A 21,601-nucleotide genomic window follows, 5' to 3' on the forward strand; every position below is an offset into this window, starting at 1 on the left:
CCCTTAGTCAGCATATCAGGATCACTCTCAGTATCTGACGCAATTGTCTTTGGCGCAGATGTAGTCTCATTATCTGTGGCGGTGGTCGTAGGGTTATCAATGTCTGATAACTCGTTCTCTAATTAGAGTGACATGTGTGTCGGTGCGTAGCATGTATAGCCATAGTAATTATTAACAATTAGTATATGCGAACAACTACCACATATGAACGCACATCAACCTTAAGCATGTAAGTCTCAATTAATGCAAGCAAGTACTCATCCTAGTCTTCCCCAGACTATCCTCCCAGCCCCCCCAGACTGAACCTCCTAGTCCCACTAGACTAACCTCCCAGCCTCTCAGACTGAACTTTCTAGTCTCTCAGACCACTCTTCCCAGTCTCTCAGACTGAACTTCCCAGTCTCTCAGACTACTCTTCCTAGTCTCTCAGACTGAACATCCCAGTCTCTCAGACTACTCTTCCCAGTCTCTCAGACTGAACTTCCCAGTCTCTCAGACTACTCTTCCCAGTCTCTCAGACTAAACTATAGATTTAAATTTGGAAATGTGTATTTGTGCCTTTTTGTTTGTAAAAAGGTTTGTTCCGTGGATCTGGACGTATAGTGTATGCAATGTAAAAGTGTTTGAAAACGTTTTCGTGAGAGCCCTGATGATCATAGTCTAGACTCGAGAAAGAATCTTAGTTCGCTATGATCGAGGCTCTGATACCAAGCTGTCACACCCTGACTTTGCGGAAGCGTGGGTTTATTTGGTGTGACTTTTTAATACCATAAAAACAATCATAACAATGCTATATGATAAAAACATGAGATATTCACCCGTTAACAGAGTTTAGAAAAATAACATATTATACTTGTCTTAAAACATCAATCACAAAATAAGTTACAAACCTTGACTTGATTTAATGAGTTCGTAAAAACTTAGCAAAAGACTTTAAACAATACTAGGTTTAGAGATATGTAACCCGTCCAGGAAGAGGTTACACCTTCTAAACCCTGGATGACTTCTTTATTCAAACGCAGCTTGAAAATACGTGCATACCGTGCCAGATCCATTAGTTCCCTGAAATACATATAGTTTGAAAAGTCAACATAAAGTTGAGCGAGTTCATGTGTAAGTGGGTATGTATAACCCTTTGTAAAAATGTCTGTATGTATGAAAATCCCTGGTATGTAGCAAATAAGGTAAAATGAGATCACCATTGGTTTGCAAGACCAATGATATGTGTGAAGTGCAGTACGAAGACTCAAACCTAGCAGATTTTTGCGTCGGGCTCAAAGTCACCACCTGCTTCATTCAGCGGACTCAGGGGTTGGGCTCGCTACACCCAGATGGATCTACCGCTAATGACCCTCGGTCCTACAATGAGGATTAATGGCCTCCAGTTCCCGCCTACTCACTCACATGATCTAAGTTGTAACCCTTCTTACGCTAACCATACCATGTAAAAAGTATTCGTAATCATAGTAACATGTATTTCACCCCCGCAGTTTAAAACTGAAAACAGTTAAGAGAAAAGGGGGACATGAACTCACAGTATTGCGTCTTCGTACTCGTAACCAAATCTCCACGGCAATCACGACTACCTACAATGGTCTATTGTCTATTAGACGAATGGTAGTGCCTTGTCTTAGTATTTGCATTTTTGGGTTACGTTTCTGGTATTATTCCAAGTTATAACTGTTTTTAAGGTTTTGAAATAATAGTTAGACAACTATTTTAGAGTTATACTTCTCAAGTATTGTATATGCGCATTTCCTTCCCAAGGATTGGGGTAATTTATACTTGTATACTCGTATTCTTAAAATAATATATGTACCTGTATATCCTACCAAGTAATGGCGTCGTATTTCGATGTTATTGTTCCAAATAAAAATATGTTAATATATTCCCAAAAATAACATATTTCTGTTTCTACAGTTTCCAAAATAATATTTTACCAAAATATACGTATACGTTATAATTCCGAGAAATATATTTTTAAGTCTCACTTGAAAATATATTTTTAAATCACTTGTCTAAAATGTTCTGATTCCAAAATATACATATTTTTTTTCCAAAAATATTATATTTTACTTCATACAATTTTCCCAAAATAATACTTTGTCAAAATACACCATTAAGAGTATTTTCCGAAAATACGCGCGTTACATTTTAGAGCTCGCGTTGTAAAACAATACCGATGTAACTTAAATATTTATTTCTGAGGGCGTTGGTGTTATTTTGGAGTCGTATTTTCATGATATATCAAGTAATATTATTTTTACCCTAAAAATAATATATCCTTAGTTCACAAAATAATCAAGTAAGCACACAAGCGTTTTATTAAGAAGTATATATTCTCAATTTATATTTAAGAAGTTTCCTTTACAAAAATCCACCTCCGACACTTGGTTATTTTGTAATAGGAATCATGGCGAAATTTATATTTTGAAAACAAGTTGAAAATATACTTATAAGCACTTGTCACCAAAAATATTTCTAAGTGTTATATTTTTAGAAAAATTTCGCCAGAGTTTCCTCTGTAACTGGAGGTGGCCACGCTTACAAGCGTATCATTTTCTTTTCAAAATTCAATCAACAACTTTTCAATCACCAATATTCAATATTCAAACATCAAATAAGTATAAATCGCAAACACATGAACTTGTAAGTTGTGTAAAATTATGTAGTAACTTTCCAATATTTTTAGTAGACCCTTCCATCTTTAAAAATAAAATCAGTTTCTTGAAAACTTTATTTTTAAAGAATATGTAACTTTACAACTTCTAGTCCGGAAATTATGAAATTATTCCTTTGTTAAACCTTTTGTCACACAAGTGTTTACACACTTGTTTGTTTGCAAAAATGCCTTTAGTTGTGTAAGATCCGGCTTTTAAACAAGATTTGCATCTTACACTTGGTTCTTCAAAAATACCACTTGTGGATCTTTAGATCTACTAGTTTAAAACTCTATTTTACAAGAAAAATCACTTTTACACAAGTTCATGTTCATAAGTAGTAGAGTTAATCATCTTACGATTTTTACACTTAACATATCACTAGTTCATGTTCCATGAACATGATCTAGCATGGTTAGATGACGATTCGTTCCACCTTGTTTTCGCATCTTCTTGAGTTTTAACCATTAAATCTCTTATTAACCACCTTAAACATGAACAAGAGGGTGTTTGGAAGCACTTACTACTAGCTCGTGGCTAGGGAAGAATCAAAGCGAAAACAAGGTGGATAAAAGCAACGTAGTGAGGTTCTGGAGATTCCGAAAGCACCGGGTTTCCTAGCATGTCACGTTGCACCTTGGGATGTATGTGAAATAGCAAGATCAAACTTTGAAGGTGATGGTGGCCATGGTTGTGATCTCGGCCGAGCTTCAAAGAGAGGGAGAGTGAGTGCAAATTTTTGTTAAGTGTTTGATGTAGATGAGAGGGTTATCCTATAAGCAAATATATAATCCAATTTCACTAAAACCCATTGTGTAAGATGTCCTCAAGATATTAGACAATTTGGATTATAATAATCAAAAATTGATGGGGTGTGTCTCACATGGGGGAACCGATCGGTTGGGGGGGGGGTTATAGTTGGATTTCAATCGAATAGTTAGTAACTAGTTAAGTTCCAATGGTATTAATTAGAGTATTATGTGTGTTATGTAATATAACGGGTGTTAGGGTGTTCGGGGACCCTAACTAACTTAGTAAAGTAAAAACAATGTCATTGACAATATTTTTATGTTCAGGGTAAAGTCCGGTTGTTCGGTTTGATATTGATCCGTTAAAGTGCTAAATAAGCATTTAAAGTGTCTTTAATATTATTTTTAGTGACACCATGAATTCCCGACACTTTGAAAAGTGTATCGTATTATTTTCCCATGTTTTTACACTTTACTAGTTATGTCAAATGCTGAATTTTTATATAAACCGCAGAATTTTGTAATTAAAGCATGTTTTAGGCACATCCGGTTACTATAACTATCACCTAGTGACGCAGTTTTACAATCCTCACCTCCCTACACTCCCTACTAGTGTAGTAATCTATTCCCGACTCATACTGGCCTCAGAGACAATGTCTGTCTAGTGCTGGCAATGTCAGCATGTTTTCTGGGTTATCCACTCACTGTGCTAACTGTGCTTTTGTGCATCAAGTTTGTCACCATGGTTTTGTGTGTAATAAATGGAGTGACAGTAATAAAGTATGGTGCATGAATATGTATGTATCAGAAATCAAGAAGCAGTTTCACCACAATTGTAAGCAAGCACAGTTATTATGCATTAATTAAGTATTAATTAATTTGTACGGATACCTGTTTTGGTGAGGGTTGTCACAGTTTCCAGCGCATAACTCCAAAAGGAGCGTGGGAGGGTTGTTCGACACATCATTGATCGAACCATATCTAATAGAGTTCGATTTCTCCGTTCAGACACACCATTATGTTGTGGCGTTCCAGGTGGAGTGAGCTGTGAAACTATTCCACAATCCTTTAGATGGTCGACGAACTCCTGACTAAGATATTCGCCGCCTCGATCTGATCGAAGCATCTTAATAGTTCTATTTAGCTGATTCTCTACTTCGTTTTGGTACTCCTTGAACTTTTCAAATGTCTCATGTTTATGCTTCATAAGATAAACATAACCATATCTAACGAAATCATCAGTGAATGTGACAAAGTATCTTTCTCCATGTCACACCCCCAAAAATCCACCCGCGGAGTATCACCGCTTGGAGGCGTGACATGACCAGGACCAAGCCACCAATCATATTGAATAATATATAATAAGTAAATGTAATTCAACCAAACCAATATGAAAGGTGTTCAAAGCATAAGTATAAGTTCAATGTTTAGCGGAAGCATAAGAGTAAACCCAATCATAAGTATAAGTATGAAATATAATGTTTAACAAAACATTCACGATCCTTGTCCACAACGACCGCGCCTCCCAGTGCAAGCTCCATGTGTACCTAACGACCTGCAAGGCATGTAACAGAGAGTCAACAACATAGTTGAGTGAGTTCACAGTTGGTTGTTCAGTTATAGTAATCTTATTGTAATCCATATGTTCGTTTCGTAATCATGTATCACATATATTTGTATCGCGGCCCTCTAGGCATGTGTTGCGAAGATTAGTGGGGGTTTCCCAATGTATTCTAGACTAGATATAGTTGTATCGCGGCCCTCAAGGCATGTTTGCGAAGTTTAGTATTCGTATCGCGGCCAGACCAGGCATGTGTGCGATGATTAGTTTTAATGTTAGTATCGCAGCCATTCCCGGCGTGTGTGCGAAGAGTTGCATAAGTATCACTAGTCTAGCAGTCTCTACAAATAACCTGCCTCTCCCGAGGTCAGTGGTACGTATTCCCAGTAACAATGTAAGTACAAGTAAACATCCAAACCCATTCCCAACCCTGGGAATCCCATGCCTTGGTAAGAGTGTGAACTCGCCTTGGTTTGCTCGGTATGCTAAGTATGCTCACAGATAATCAGTCAAGTCCTAGAGTACGCACGTGTACATAATCAGTTTTATATTTATGTTGTTCACGTATAAGCATAATCATAGTGAGTATTGCATCACTGATCACCAGGTAGCACATATCACGTAATTATCATCATACAATGTCTTGCATAGTATTTAACAACAGTTAATTAACTCAGTTAAGTTTTAACATAAATAGTTTAGTTACAGTGCAGAATATCCAATCGGCGAAACACCCTCTGTTTCGCCGTGAGCCCTCTTCGACGAAACCCATCCCTTTTGTCGTACTTATCCTTGGCGAAACACACTGTTTCGTCATATTCGATTCGCCATGGTTGGTCTCGACGAAACACATCTGTTTCGTCGTTACCACCGTTTCGTCATAAAATGTTTCGTCATAAATGCGTTTCGTCTGATTGTCAGTTACGTCGCATGTATAACAGTTCCAACACATCACAGAAACCCTAATCCTGTTAACAGCCGTCATCAATATCATCAATCATACAGTAATTATTCAACATAGTAATCTTTGATACTCACAATGTTATAACATATATCCGTTTAACATTCAATCCAGTGATAATCGTGGTATGCAATTATCAACCAAAACATAAACCGTGGCATAACAATATCATTCAAGAGTATCAAGTTCAGCCTAAATGATTCGAGACAGAATATCAATCCCTATCTACTAGCCACAAATCATCAAACAATCCATTCTTGACATACAATTCCATAATCTGATAATCTAGATCTTATTATAACCAAAGCATCATCTAATCATGAATCATGAACCTTGTCTAATAATCAATTAAGTCCGTTTTCAACACACAATTAACAACTATTCAAACAAAAATGATTTACACTAACCGAGATAGGAGAAATAACAGGTTGATAGCTAAGAAGCTTGGGGAAACACACACAGTTGTCGTCGCCCTTGGGAAAGAGTTCTAGGGTTTCAATTCTGCTAAAAGTGTGCCAAATGAAGTCGTTCCGTGTAATTATATGCATATACGCGTATTGGGCCCTTAATGGGCTTCGGCGAAACGGTTGGGCCGGCGAAACAAATCCTGTTTCGTCGAGCTAGAAATGGCGAAACAAATCCTGTTTCGTCGTGATGGTTTATGGCGAAACACATCTGTTTTGTCGGGTCTAATCTCAATAGTTATGCAAGAATACAAGTTCATGTCCAAGGAAACCAAAAAATCACACACTCATGTTAAGCACATAACATATCAAACAAACGTTTCATCTTATAATTCAGTGTACAGTTACAAGTCAAACAATCAAGCAATTAAACAGTCAACGTGCAATAAATGCAAATAGGAAATCTTGGAAACTCGAGTTGTCACATTATCCCCAACTTGAAAGAAAATTCGTCCCAAAATTTAGCATGCGGTTACTGAGGAAGCTGGTTGTTTTGTATCGTTTACTGGTTTTCCTGGGGTGTCACATCATCCCCCCGTTGAGTTGGAATTTCGTCCCGAAATTCTGTAGTAGCTTCAGCCTCAGTAGTGGTTGCATTGGTTTCGAACAACTGGGGATAATTGAGTTTCATTTGATCTTCTCGTTCCCAGGTGAACTCTAGGCCACGACGGGAGTTCCAACGAACTCGAACAAGAGGTATTCTAGTGTGCTTGAGGACCTTAACATCCCGGTCCATGATTTCAACTGGTTCCTCGACGAAATGTAACTGCTCCTCGATAGTGAGTTCCTTCAAAGGAACTATGAGGGTCTCATCTGACAGACACTTCTTCAGATTCAACACGTGAAAAACATTGTGAACTGCCCCGAGTTCTGCTGGTAGGTTCAGTTTGTAGGCCACTTTGCCTATTATTTCTGTGATTTCGAATGGTCCGACATACCGCGGATTGAGTTTGCCTCGCTTACCAAAGCGAACCACACCCTTCCAGGGTGAGACTTTAAGTAAAACCTGGTCCCCGACCTGAAATTCCAAAGGTTTCCTACGCTTATCAGCGTACCTTTTCTGACGGTCGCGAGCTGCCGCCATGCGTTGTCGTATCTGTGCAATTCGTTCTGTAGCATCAACTACAAGTTCTGGACTCGTAATCTGACTATCACCCACCTCTGCCCAACATACAGGTGATCGACATTTACGCCCGTACAATGCCTCGAATGGAGCGGCTTGAATGCTGGTGTGGTAAATGTTGTTATACAAAAACTCTACCAAAGGGAGGTGTTTTTCCCAGCTGTTTCCGAAATCGATAACGCATGCCCGAAGCATGTCTTCGAGAGTTTGAATAGTGCACTCAGACTGCCCGTCTGTCTGAGGATGATAAGCTGTGCTCATGTCTAACCGTGAGCCAAAAGATTTGTGCATCGCTTGCCACAGTTCCGAAGTGAATCGTGCATCCCGATCCGAAATAATAGAGGTGGGCACCCCGTGCCTCGAAACCACTTCTTTCAAGTAAATATCTGCTAAGGTAGAGAACTTGTCTGTTTCTTTGATAGCCAAGAAGTGTGCAGACTTGGTGAGTCGATCCACGATCACCCAAATAGTATCGTTCCCACGCTGGGATCTAGGCAGGCCAGTAACAAAATCCATGGAAATTTCCTCCCATTTCCATTGTGGTATCTTAGGTTGCTGAAGTAGGCCTGATGGTTTCGGATATTCGACTTTGACCCTCGCACAAGTCAAACACTTGCCGACGTACGTTGCGATGAGGGCTTTCATGCTAGGCCACCAATACGTAGTTCTGAGATCGTGGTACATTTTATCCGACCCTGGATGTACCGAGTAGCGTGACTTGTGTGCTTCATCCATCACAAGTTCTCGTAAACCGCCATATAGTGGGACCCAAATACGCCCCGTTACATAGTAAGCGTCGTCCTCCTTTTGCTCTAATCGCTGCCTTGAACCGCGTAAGGCTTCAGCCTTGACGTTTTCTGGTTTCAATGCTTCTACCTGAGCATCTCGTATCTGTGCAGGAAGACTGGACTGAATTGTGAGTTGTAATGCTCGTACATGCCTAGGTGTAGTATCTTTTCGACTGAGGGCGTCAGCCACAACATTAGCTTTGCCTGGATGGTACTTGATGGCATATTCGTAATCGTTCAGTAGCTCAACCCATCGACGCTGACGCCTGTTCAATTCCTTCTGCTTGAAGATATGCTCGAGACTCCTGTGATCGGTGTAGATGGTGCACTTGGTACCGTATAGGTAGTGTCGCCATATCTTGAGCGCGAAAACAACAGCTCCCAGCTCTAAATCGTGCGTCGTGTAGTTCCGTTCGTGAACCTTGAGTTGGCGCGAAGCATAAGCAATGATTTTATCCCTTTGCATCAATACACAACCAAGACCCTGAATCGATGCGTCGCAGTAAACCACAAAATCGTCCGTGCCCTCTGGCAATGAGAGAATAGGTGCGCTGCAGAGCCTGTCCACATAAGCAAGGTGGTGACACGTAGGATCAGAAACTAACAGAGTTAGTAATCTATTAACAGAGTGGTGCCAGCTCAAACTAAAAGTCAAGTTGGAGGTGTCGGGTGTCAAAGTGTTAGTTGGGGGTGGCAACGGCCAAAGGCCGCTAGTTGGGGGTGATAAAATCTAATAACCCTATATTAAACTAATTATTAATATTAGTTTATTAATATTGATAAATAGTTGTATTTTTTTATCAACTTTTGTTCTTTTAAGTTTTTTCAGAAAAGTTAATAAGTAACTGTATTTAAACTTTTTTTCTTGACATTTCGGTACCAGTATTTGGTTTTATGATTTTCAATTTATGTAAAACATGTGACATCCTTTTGGTCATTCCACGACTTTATTTTTTTGGTTTTTCTGTTTCCTTTGGTATAACGAGTGACAATACCGTACCAAGTCGAGCCGCTACAGTTAGATTCACGCTACAAATTTCGAAGTCGAGCCGCTATTGTACCAGATCTAGAAGCTTTGGATTGAAGGGTTGAAATATGTTTTAGTTGGTTTTACTTCTCATTACATTTTTCTATAGATTTCCTTTATAATAGACATGTTTTTCAGGATGTTTGCTACAATTATTTATTTTGAGATGTTCTTAATTATTATGAGGCTATAGGGTGTGGTCATGACCCTAATAGTCTCCATGACCCTCCACATAAGCGCCATGTCACTCACTTTTAATCAATCATTCAAAACCACTATCCTAGGGGTGTTGTCATGACCCAAACCACCATTCTTTTATTTTAATTTATTTTTGTAAAAAAGGAAAAGCCAATATTAAAAAAGGAAATGAGGCTCATGGTTGCCATGGTTTAATCCATGCCAACCATGGTGGATGAGGCAAGGGGATGGTGTAACAATTTATTAATGATCCTACATGGCAATTAATGACCCACCAATGCCCCCCACACCCTTTAGCCTGAGTAGCTAAACTTTTCATTGTCACATAGGTTTAGATGAACTTGGAACTATGTTTTGGTTCTTTTGTTTGATTTATGAGTAATCTTGTTTTGATTCTGTTTACGAAATTGTGATTTGGCCTTGGTTATGATTATTGGTTTTGTTTGATGATTTTGTTGATCTCGTCTGGATTCATTTAAATCATTCTTTGGTCGTTAATCGGTAGCTTTTCGGTCTAGAGCTTGTGATTAGAGATAATACAAGTTAAATTAAACCATTTAAAATCAACTAGGTAAATTGTGCCCCCTTTCCTAACAACTCGAGAGACGAGTTGGGATTGCTACTAGTCGTTGTTTGACACTTTGGTGACTCATAGCTCGGATTCATTTGTTTATTCACGTCTAGGGTTACCTAGGTTTCCAGTTATCATAGCAGGATTAGCTCCACAATTTGAGGATTTTGACACCTTATTTTTCATATATCTAATAATTGTGGGATTCAGTATCTCAACAACTGGATTCATCTTAGCACTTCTTCACGTTGCTCCACTTTTGCACCAGGTTATATCATCACTAGTGGGAGGTTTTATCAGGTTAGATCCAAGGCTTTGGTCATTTATCAGATTAGAGGTCATTGCATGTTCTTAGGGATTTGACACCTAGATGGTTCTTCATTAGAATTTGGTTGATACTCATGGTTTTCAGTATTTTTCGCGTCTGAGATTTCATCATCATCTCTCTTTATTTTGGTTTCTATGTTATTTGCTTTCTGAAAAAAAAACCCAAACAATTTTCTTAAAAATTGGCTAGGAGTCGATAGATGTCAAGTATCGTGAGTTTGCACATAATATCCATGGATTGATATCCGCTTTTGCCTACTTATTACATTGCAACCCCTACACTTCCTGATTGTGTGTGGTGTAGTTTGGTGATTCCTATTTAAAACTTGTTTTCGAATTTAATATACATATTTCACACCTCAATTGGCATATCCCTGAGTAACCGAGGACGCCACACGAAGCCTAAAAAGATAACTTCGTGACATCAAGCTCTCTTGTTCTACAAGCTTTTTGGGTCCCCCCCCCACGTCAATTCCACTCCTCATTGGGCATAGCTCCTCTATGTCTGTTCTAAAACCCATGTCGGCTAAACATCGTCAAGAGTGTCGTGACGACAATTGAGAAGCGATGATCCTATATTTGGTTTCCATGACGCAAAAAACGTCACGTCTAGATGTCAATTACACCGATTGGACTAGATGTGATGCATAAAGAAGATCTTGATCAAAGGTGATATGGAAAAGAAAGGAAAATGTTGTCATGTGCTTTAATTTCCATTTCAATTCTTTTTACAAATATGACACCAAAATTTTTGTTTTGTTGGAATTAATTATAATTCACTTATTTCCAAAACATTTGATGAAATTTAATTCTGTCAAAAACATTTTGTAAACAAACTCCATCTAAAACTATTAGTTATAATATTGTAAGAAATGCCAAGCTACATTATTGTGACTAATCTTTTGATCTCATCGACGGTACAAATGGATATCTAACCTAAAATTCGGGTAACTCGGGTAATTCCTCAATGTGTGTAAAAATGTCATTCCACATGTCCATGCCATATGCGTCGCAACATGTATTCGGATTCCTAGTGTCTGTGGTTTCCATCAAAGTGAGCGAAGTTGCCGGATGCTCAATACCTATTATGTTTGTTAACGAATCGGACTCCATGATGTTGTCTTCCTTGTAGGACAACGTTTCTGACCAGAAACTATCATCAAGAAACGTGTCATGGTCGATTTCTTCATGTTTGGCTACACCATATGAGTCTGTTGTTGTTTCATCCGTGACTGATGAAGACTCTCTAGACGACGGTTGATTGGAGATACATCGTTCCTCATTGAGAGATATATGCTTTGGTTGGACAAGACATTGAGAAACAACCGGTTCTACAAGGGATTGAGCCTTCGAAGCACATTTAGATTTCATGTGACGTCTATTAGTGTCATGGGTGGTTGTTTGGTGACTTGCAAGTCTCTTTTTCAAGTGAGTGTGCCAAATATTCTTTATCTCGTTATCAGTTCGGCCAGGTAACTTCATGGCGATTACGGACCATCTATATAATCAAGCAACAAAGTAAAAAATCATATCTCCATACAAGCAAACATTTGTAACACCATATCATATTTACAATACATATAAGTAAAACATGGTGTCTTATTCTTAGTTTTTGTTACTATTATATTAATACTGTTGATGATTCGAATATTTTGAGCTAATACCCAAAAATTCCAATATAATATGAATGTATATTATCTTGTACGTCTTGAAGTAAGTGTTGATAGTTGTATATTATCTGTCTAGGCAACAGGCACATGCACCCTTATTTTTTCTTTTTTTAACAACAAAAACACTTTATATATATATATATAAAGAGCCAGCCAGAAGCTGGGAACAAACGAAACAAAACAAAAACAAAAGAAACTACAGAAGATTCAAAACGTCAAACTTCAACCAGTTTACCCACATGCACCCTTATTATGTTGGTATGCGATTAACAGTATACATGTGTAATTATTAATTAGTATTTAACTTTTTTTTTTGAAAAGTAATTATTATTTAACTAACGAAGCATGAAAACCGGGATTGCGATTTGTGGTGGCCAATGATCAATTTGAATAAACTATGGCCATAGCAAATATTACTTTCAGTGTCTTGTCATCCTGTCTGCGATCTAAATTTTATCTTTTAATAATTATACCAAGTGGTATCTCAGATTTTACTAAATTTCACAAAACCTTTTTTTTTATTATTGAACATATTTTTGATACTTTTGTTAAGTTTCTATATCAAATTCTATAAAGGTATATGAACATGGTGTATGTATACAGTACTTAAAAACGTTTTATACTATATAAACTAAGAATGATATGTAACGATTGAAATCGCTAACATGTTGATATTTTTAAAAGTTAGGGTTGTACGTACCTGTTTCCAAGCATTTCATGTAGATGAATGATTGTGTCCTCTTCCTCTTTCGTGAAGTTTCCTCTTTTAATATCTGGACGTAAATAGTTGGTCCAACGAAGTCTACAACTCTTTCCGCATCTTAACAAACCTAAAGGAATGATGACATGGTGTACGTATACATAAAAACTAAATATTTGTATCATATCATTTTGATCATTGTTTCAAATTTTGAAAGCAACAATGTGTTAATTTCTCTTTGCTTTTCAGTTTTCACTGTTCTATATCTTGATATATATCATGTACATGATGCAGAACTAAATTGAAAAAAACCTTAAAACGGAAATTATAATCTTCTTTTACATAAATAAAAAATGATTTACAAAATTTCACAATAACGATGTTTGGAAAAGGTACCCAAATTTTCACTACGTTTTGGGCTATCAAAATGGTTTTGAGATATTACCTGCACGTTTCGGAAGAGCACGCCAATTCGGATGGCCGTGTTGTCGTATGTATGAAATCAGGATTTGATCTTCTTCATCACTCCATGGCCCTTTCTTTAAACCCATCTTTTCGCAACAAGGTGCTCTCCCCATGCTCTCTGTCTGTCTCTATTGGAGTTGGAATGATACAAAGAGATACCAAAGCACAAGAGTGGAGTATTTAGCCAAAGATGCCTATCATCCTCATTATATATATATTTTTCTGTTTCTTTTATTTATTCAAAGACAATATAATATTCAAGTTTGCTACAGTTACAAAGACCAATAATACTATTTATTTTATTTCCTTTTTGCAACATCTGATTTGACATAAGGTTAAATTACTATAACTTGATGCTTGAAGATATAAAAAATAAATACCACTTGTTAAGTTGTTGGTTATAGTATATGGCATCTTTTTGTATTTTTATGACGTTTTATTTGATGTATATAGTTTCTCATAAATTATTTACTAATAACAAAGCTATTAGTTTGAAGCATATAAACCGTTTTAGCAAAGGCTTGGACCGATTGCCAAGTAATTAGCCTGGATAAAAATCTTATAAAGAAATTAAAAAAAAAAAAATTAAAACTCAATAAAAAGTGGTGTACATCTTTTGAGATGGTGAGAACAACCATTATAGCTGGCAAGAAACAAATTATTGTTTTTAACCTTTCTAAAAAATCTCATAGGCTGCTCTTCAAGTACAAAACAAGTAAATAGTTAGTAGGGATATTAGATTTAAATAAGGGATATTAGATTTAAATACCCTCACTTTGATAGCATTCTCAATAGCACTCTCAACTTTTGATTTGTATCACATCAGTTCCAATTTTCAACTTATTGACCAATAACACCTCTAAACTAACTAAACCCTAACCCAATTAGCTTTTTTTGCTGTTGTGACACTTTGTGTGTTGATGTAGCATCCAACGTGGAATTTTTTGATGATGTGGCAGCTGACGTGGCCGCTGACGTGGCATATGACTTAGCTTTTTTATGATGTGGCAGCTGAGGTGACTTTTTATGGCATGGCACTAGTTTGGTGACGTAGCAGCTCATATCAGCAAACTAGGTTAGTGTTGGATTAGTTTTATAGTGCTATTGGCCAATAACTTGAAAGCTGAGAGTGGTTGGGTACAAATAGAAAGTCACGAGTAGTATTGGCCAATTGATGAAAGTTTTGGTTATTTAAATCCAATATCCCTTTAAATATTCTAATACTCCCAGCTTATGGCCAATTGATGAAAGTTTGAGTTATTTAAATCCAATATCTCTTTAAACAATCTAACACTCCCAACTTATGAATAGTATCACGTTACTTTCAACTTTCAACTTATTTATCCTTTGGTACTTCTAAACTAACTGAACTCTAACCCAGTTCATTAACTTCAAATGCTACTTCACTAAACCTATGCTACATCAAATGCAACATCAGCAAAAGTGCCACATTAGCAAAAAATGCCATGTCAGCAAAAAAGTGCCACGATAGAAAAAAACTACCAGGTCAGATTCCACGTCAGCAAAAATGACATGTTAGATGCCACATCAGCAAAAAATAACTAGGTTAGGGTTCTGTTAGTTTGGAAGTATCAAAGGAAAATAAGTTAAAATTTAGGAGTGGTGTGGTACAAATTGAAAGTTGGGAGTGCTATAGGCCAATTGATGAAAGTTGAGGTTATTTAAATCCAACATCCCTAGTTAGTATCATAAACACTATTTGATCTACCAAAGTGTTTGTGGTTTAGTGGTATCAAAGACAATACACTAAATATGTTTTTTTTTTCATTTGGTTAGTGGTTCTAGTCTTAGGGGGTGTTTGTTTTTTTGTGAGAGGCACTTCTTTACCTCTTATGTCTGCCCCACGCAGACCACGCGCAGACGTTTGAGTCTGCAGTGCGTTTGTTTTCTAGAAGTGAGACTCTCCACTTCTAGCCTCTTCTCCTCTCTTCTGCCAAACATAATCCTCAACCCTAGTTCACCTCCACCCTTCCTCGTCTCAGCCGACTTGCAGACCAACCTGTATACCTACAATCGTCGGACCGACGCCGCACATCGAGACCCCCACCTCCACAGTCGACACTTCCCCCACCTCCACAGGCCCCGCCGACACCTCCCCCACCTCCACAGCCTCCGCCGACACCTACCCCGCCACAAAAACGCTGCCAAAACCCTTGGAGCCTTCAATCCGATTTTGTTTAATCCGTAACTGTAAATGTACATAGAAATTTGTAGAATCTAACTCTCGGATTGATGGGGCAGCTTGGGAAGAAAGCTCGTAAGTTTGCAAAGAAGAATCTTCCGTCTGTGCTTAAACAATGGAGAAAAAAACAAGACTGTCTTCAAGAAACGACCCTCAAAAAGTAATTTCTCTTTAATATCTCAAAGCATACACATATATTGTATACTTTGTTGATTATTTGTTGATATAGTTGTGGAATTAGAAGTGTGATGTTTGTTAGGGTTTGTAGAATGTTGATTAATAATAATATTATTGTGTTGGTTTTTGTGGATGGAGATGAAGTTCTGTATGCAGTTTGCTTATTGTTTTTGTGGATTATAGTTTTTGTTTGTTTGATTATAATTGTTGTTTATCTTGTTTGATTATGATTGTTGTTTAATTCTTGTTGAAAAACTCTTTTAAGTTTAGTAAAATCAGTTTATTTATATTTAAGTTTATTTCAGCAGCTTGTAAAAGTTAAAAAACAAAGAGTCTTCTTCTTGCAGACTGCAGAGGTTTGGTCCATCTCTTCAGCTACAGATGTCTGCTGATGTGGTCCGCAGACTGCAGACGTTTTACCTCTGGAAAAACAAACAACACCTTAGACTATCAGGCGTGATTTCAATTTCCATGCCCATGAAAACAGGCACCTTAGCCGCTCAGCACCACATCAGGCTCCACTCTGTTTCCATTTTCCATTGCCCTGTCATTTTTATGTTTTAGATATTCATATGTTTTAACAACGATATTAATAAAAATAACATTAATAAATAAAAAATATTGATAATTAAAAAATATACAATTATTCATAAGAATGAAACTAGGGTTCATTGTTGGCGTGAAATGTGAATCCGCCCGAAGATTTTTATATGTTTCGCGGTTGCGTACATGCCAACTATTTTCACGTTTTTGTTCGTCACTAACTTCTTCTACTCTAATAGGCGCTTCAATCTCGGTTTCACTGAATTCACAAATCGACTGGCTTCATCCTCAACAATCATGTAACGTAGTATAATGCAAGCATACATGTCCATGCTCGTGCCAGGTTTTAAACTATATGCCATCGTTGTTGGAGCACATCAAACACTCGTTCAACGTCGTTTCTATCAGCTCCTTGCGCTGCTTTAAACCGACTTGAGCATCATTGTTGGAGAGTCATGATCACCTCGTATAAATTGCCTGCACCACGCAGTTGGACAATTTCTTCACAACCGATGCATACAATCAAGGGTATTGAGCATGATGGGAAACCATGTACCTCTAAATGTTGTTGCCTCAGTTGTTGCACGTCAACCAGGGTCTATTTCTATAATTATTATCGCCCATAAATTTTGATAACGACCTTACACAAATTGTAAATGCAAACCTGACTGATTAATGTCGAAAGGCCAATAAAAATAGGACTAAACGTTGGTTCTTAGATACTTTTAATCGGTAAGGGTGAGTAAGGTATCGTATCCACCAGAAGCATATGGTTATTATTGCACGTTTCATTTGATTATTTAGACTAAATATCGCAAACTTAATTTAAAAATGAACTTTGGATTGGTTTAGAAAAACGTTTGCAGTTAGCAAACAAACTTTAGTTGGTTGAAAAACAAATATGAGAAAAGAGTGAGCAACTCCGAGATTTAGGTTTATAAAGCTAAAGATGCGTGAATAACCCTAGTTTCACATAGTGGAAAATCACATAGACATGACTTCATTGGTGCAACTTTGAAACCACCGAACTTTTCGCTCAGTAGTGTTATTATATATGTAGTTTTCGTATAGAAATTTTTGGGTATATACGTTTTCGACTCTCCGGTTCTATAGAAATATTTGGGTATATACGTTTTCGACCCTCGTCGAAAACGTCAAGCTTCGCCACTGCATGAATTTGTTTATATGTTCAACTTAAGTGATAGTTCTAGGACCATGTGTAAAGATATCTATTAACAAACTACCAATTTAATTTTGCAAAACAGAACCCAATTCTAAATTATTCATTATGTAAAGAAACCAAAAGTTGATTCGATTTAAAGTTTTCATGTTAGGATCTGAGTTTGGATTGATTGTGATTTGTGTTTGAATTTAGATGAACAAATGAAAGAGTAGTGCAGCGGAATTTAATGGAACCAAACTTTTCACAATCAAACAGAAGAAATGCTATCAATCATACGTTTTCAAACACTGAATCAAATGATTAAATTTATTTTTAAACTCTGATTACAATGTGTGTATGATATGCAAACTCCCTCTCAGCCTGAGCTTAGTGTTTGTTCGTGCAGAAAGAAGATGGTGAATGAGCTAAACAGAATAGTACAGAGTACTGTTCTATTTATAGGCACTTGCAAACCACTGAGCATCAAAGCTGACGTCACCATGAAAGTGACATCTAACCTCCTAACAAACTCTAACCTCTGATCTATACAAACACTGCTATGCTAACTACTGATATTACATTTCAATACATAAAACAGACTCAAACTGCTGCTGCTTCCTTCCACTGCTGTGAACCCAGCGGTACTTGTCATGATCAGCAGAGCTTGAACCAAGGCAGTAGATTGAGCAGCAGAGCTTTTAGTTCTTCTATCAGACTTTGTCTTGGTCAGCAGTTGTAGGTCAGCAGATTGCATGATCAGCAGATAGGAGGTCAGTAGATGTTGAAACCACTTTCAATGGGAGAGACTTGCAACCAGACATCTGCTTATTTTGAATCTACTGCTGTGATCCAGTTTTGGCTTTTATTATCTGTTCCTTTGGTAGGGTTCAATCCCAACAATCTCCCCCTGGAACAGATAATGCCAAAACTCTCCATTATTGTAGATTTTTATTGCCTCAACAACAGTTCCATTATTTGCCCTTTGAATTATAGTTCAAAGGTTAAGGCATCTGTATCATCTTCATCCCTGCTAAGTGGAAGATCAAGGAGATCCTGCAAATCTTCAAGTCTCAGGCCAAGAGCTTGTTCCCTTGTAAATTTCTTCACTTCGCCATCTGCCCTGACCATAGTCAATATGTGGTTCTGTTTATCAGTTTTCCACTCTTGTATTTTTAGGCGAGATGGGTTTCTTGGGAGATTTTTATTTGTTGAGGAGTTTGGTGAGGCTGGCCTATTCATAACTGGCTGAGCAGTGTTTGCAGAATTTTCCAGTTCAGATTCTTCTTTCAACATTAACAAAAAGCCCTTTTTCACAATGGCATTTCTAGTAAGAATCTCTTGAACTGTTTTAGAACCTAACTGGCTTTGTCTCCTTCTTTTGTAGATAGCAGTACCAGCAGGAGCAGTGGTTCTTTTAGGATGTGGCTTTAATGATCCTTTCGAAACCTCTGCTTTGGAGTAATCAGGCTTTTGTGGAGCTGTTGGATCTTTCTTCCTTAGCTCTTCCAACCTTTTGTAGGTGGCCCTGACCCTCGCTTCTCCCCACTTAGACACAGAGTTCTTTGACCCATAATCAGCAATTATCAGCTCCTCTTTCATTCTCTTCAGCTCTAAAGCCTTATTAGCTTCAACCTTTTTGAATTTTTCTGGGGGAGTCTGCTCGACCTTATTCTTGATCATTTCATGAATCCTGGTTACTTCCTCTTCAAGCTCAGGAATGGTCCAGTTTTTGAACATGTGTTTCTCCCCCTTGTATGTCTTGTAGGTCATTATATTTTCAATGTAGTCTTTTCTCAAGGACTCATCTACCCTTTCAGAGATTTGCTGACATACATTTTTTGCAAATTGTTCCAAAGCTTTGATCTGTGTAAGTAGAAACTGATAGTTTTGTTGATACTCTCTATCAGATTTCCCTTGTTTGTTTTTGATTGAGATATCCTCTGCTTGCTTGGCCTTGATTTTCAAGTATTCTTCAATATTAGTTGGCCTGGGATATCCTTCAATCGATGGCAAGCTCCTTTTGGCAGGGTTATCCTCATAGTAGGAAGACTTAATTTCATCTCTGACTGTCACAAGTTCAAGAGGAAATTGAACACCTGCAGGAGGTAAGGGTTTGTACAATTGAGCTGAAGAGAGAGGAATGGGTTTTGAAACTATGACAAGTGCTTGGGATTTTGAAGCTTTTGGTGGTGGTGATGGAGAATCATCATCTGATATGGCAACCCTTCTCCTTTTTATTTTAGGGAGGGCAGATGATGTTTTGGGTGGATCAGTGGGAGTGATTTGGGTGGCAGTGGTTTGTGGCTGACTAACAGATGTTGAAACAACTGGTGTTTCAACCACTGTTGTCACTACAACAGATGTTTTAACATCTGCTGTCTTCTGCTTTAGGGCAGGAACAGATGGTGGTGGTAAGGCAGTGGTGGTGGTGTGTGTTTGAGTGGGAGCAGTTGTTGTAACAACTGTTTGGATGGAGGTTTGATGTTGGTGGCTTTTGGACAGTGGTTTTGGAGTGTGCTTTGGAAGGCTGGATGGTGTGGATTTGGGTATCCTTACTTTTCTAGTAAGTTTTCCTTTTGGAATCGGATTTTGACCATCCTTTTTCACCAGAACAACCCTGCGCATTCAGCTTCATGAAAGCTTTCTTCTCCTCATTCCACCTTGACAAGGCCTTTGCCGCTCTATCCCTTTTTACACTTATGACAGCATCATCAAATGCATTCTGGGTAACATCAACCTTTTTACTACCATCTGGCAAAGGAATATCTCTGAGCATTGCACCTGTTACTGTATCAAGATATAGCCCATTTTCAATCCCTTTCTTTGTCCACTCCTTAATTTTCTCCCCCTTTTTGGCATTATCTGCAGGGAGGTCATCAATATAAAGCACAGTCGGAGGAGTAGTGCCAGTGGTTGTCAACAAGTGGGCCTTAAGAGCCTTGATGTCATCGCTTGTATCCCTGAACCTAGACTCCATTGCCTTTTTGAGATTTTGAACATGTTTTTCATGTTGTTGCTCGGCCAACTGAAATTGTTGATGGAGAAAAGGTTGAAAGAGGTTCTAGAGCTCATTTGTAACATCTGCTGGTGGTGGAGCAGGTGTTTGAGATGGAACAACAGTGGATGGTACCTTTTGAATTGTTAACAACTGTTGCAGCATTTCTTTAATTTCTGCAACAGATGTATCCAATTTTTCAACACGTTCCGTCAATTCTTGGTACTTTAAACCATCACCCAATTTAATGGGATCATCTGATTTCCCACTAGTAGTGGTTTTATCAGAAATGGAGGTAGGGAGTGTACTCCAAACATCAACAACTGATGCCCCTTTTTCTTGGTACTGGGGTCTTCTTCCTTCAACACTTGATAATCTTTTGATGTTACCAGTGGTTAGTACAAACTCACTGGCAGATAATAGAGGTGTTATAGAAGGAATTGCCTCCAAGGAAGTCTTATTGATGTAACCACTGTCCAAGTGTAAACCTGTAGGTTCAACACTTGTAGTGGCTGCTTCATTTGGAATACCACCAAGAGTTACGTGTAACTCAAGGGGTGTAACCTCCTCAGGTTGTGTTGGTGGGTTAGCAAAGATTGATACATCAAGCCCAGTCTCTTGTTGAGGTATTTTCTCATGAACGGGTGATTGAGAAGGACTGGTTTGTGCTAGGTTCAAATCAATTGCAACCAACAACAGTTTGGTGTTTGGTGGAATTGGGGATGTGAAGGTAGGTTTAGAAAGCGGAATTGCCCCGGGTATTGGGCTATGGAGGATGGAAACGAGTGCTTCCAGAGCCTCATGATGTGGTGACCCTGTTTGTACAACCTGTTCTTTTTGTGAAGAGACAGGAGGAGTTTCAGGTATAGGTTGAGATATTTCTACCAACTGCTGTGAGGAAGTAGCAGCAGTGGTTTGTTGTGATTTTTGTGCAATCACAGGCAGTTTCTCTGGTATCTCATCCTCCAGAGTTGCCTTTTTGATGGGTTTGGGGGGTTTTTGATTTTTCTTTTTCTGTGGTTTTTTTGGTGATTTTAGGTGTGGGTTTCAAGACAGTTGTTTGGCTGCCTTGATCACCTTGAGCAGTGGGCTCAGCAGCAGATACCTGAGGAGCATTGTTTGCTGCTAAAGTCTGCTCAGGCACCTCTGCTTGTGTTTTACAAGGTGCTAACATTCTTGAAAATGTTTCAGCAGTTAAGCTGTTTATTTGAAAAGATTCACCTTGGTTTATTACTGCAATATCATCCTTACTGAACT

The 21,601-nt window shown here is 38.1% G+C and overlaps 1 protein-coding gene across 1 annotated transcript; it reads right to left on the bottom strand.

Annotated features, from left to right (window-relative positions):
- Positions 1–11,212: 11,212 nt before the first annotated feature.
- Positions 11,213–13,469, bottom strand: LOC110900005 (transcription factor MYB30). The gene is made up of 3 exons (XM_022146909.2): positions 13,245–13,469; positions 12,800–12,929; positions 11,213–11,927 (listed from the first exon to the last, which is right to left on the bottom strand). The coding sequence occupies exons 1-3, from the start codon at positions 13,375–13,377 to the stop codon at positions 11,366–11,368; spliced, it is 825 nt and encodes a 274-aa protein (XP_022002601.1). The 5' UTR covers positions 13,378–13,469; the 3' UTR covers positions 11,213–11,365.
- Positions 13,470–21,601: the final 8,132 nt, after the last annotated feature.

The sequence above is a fragment of the Helianthus annuus genome, chromosome 13 (genome assembly GCF_002127325.2).
Source record: "Helianthus annuus cultivar XRQ/B chromosome 13, HanXRQr2.0-SUNRISE, whole genome shotgun sequence".
NCBI classification, from domain to species: Eukaryota; Viridiplantae; Streptophyta; class Magnoliopsida; order Asterales; family Asteraceae; genus Helianthus; species Helianthus annuus.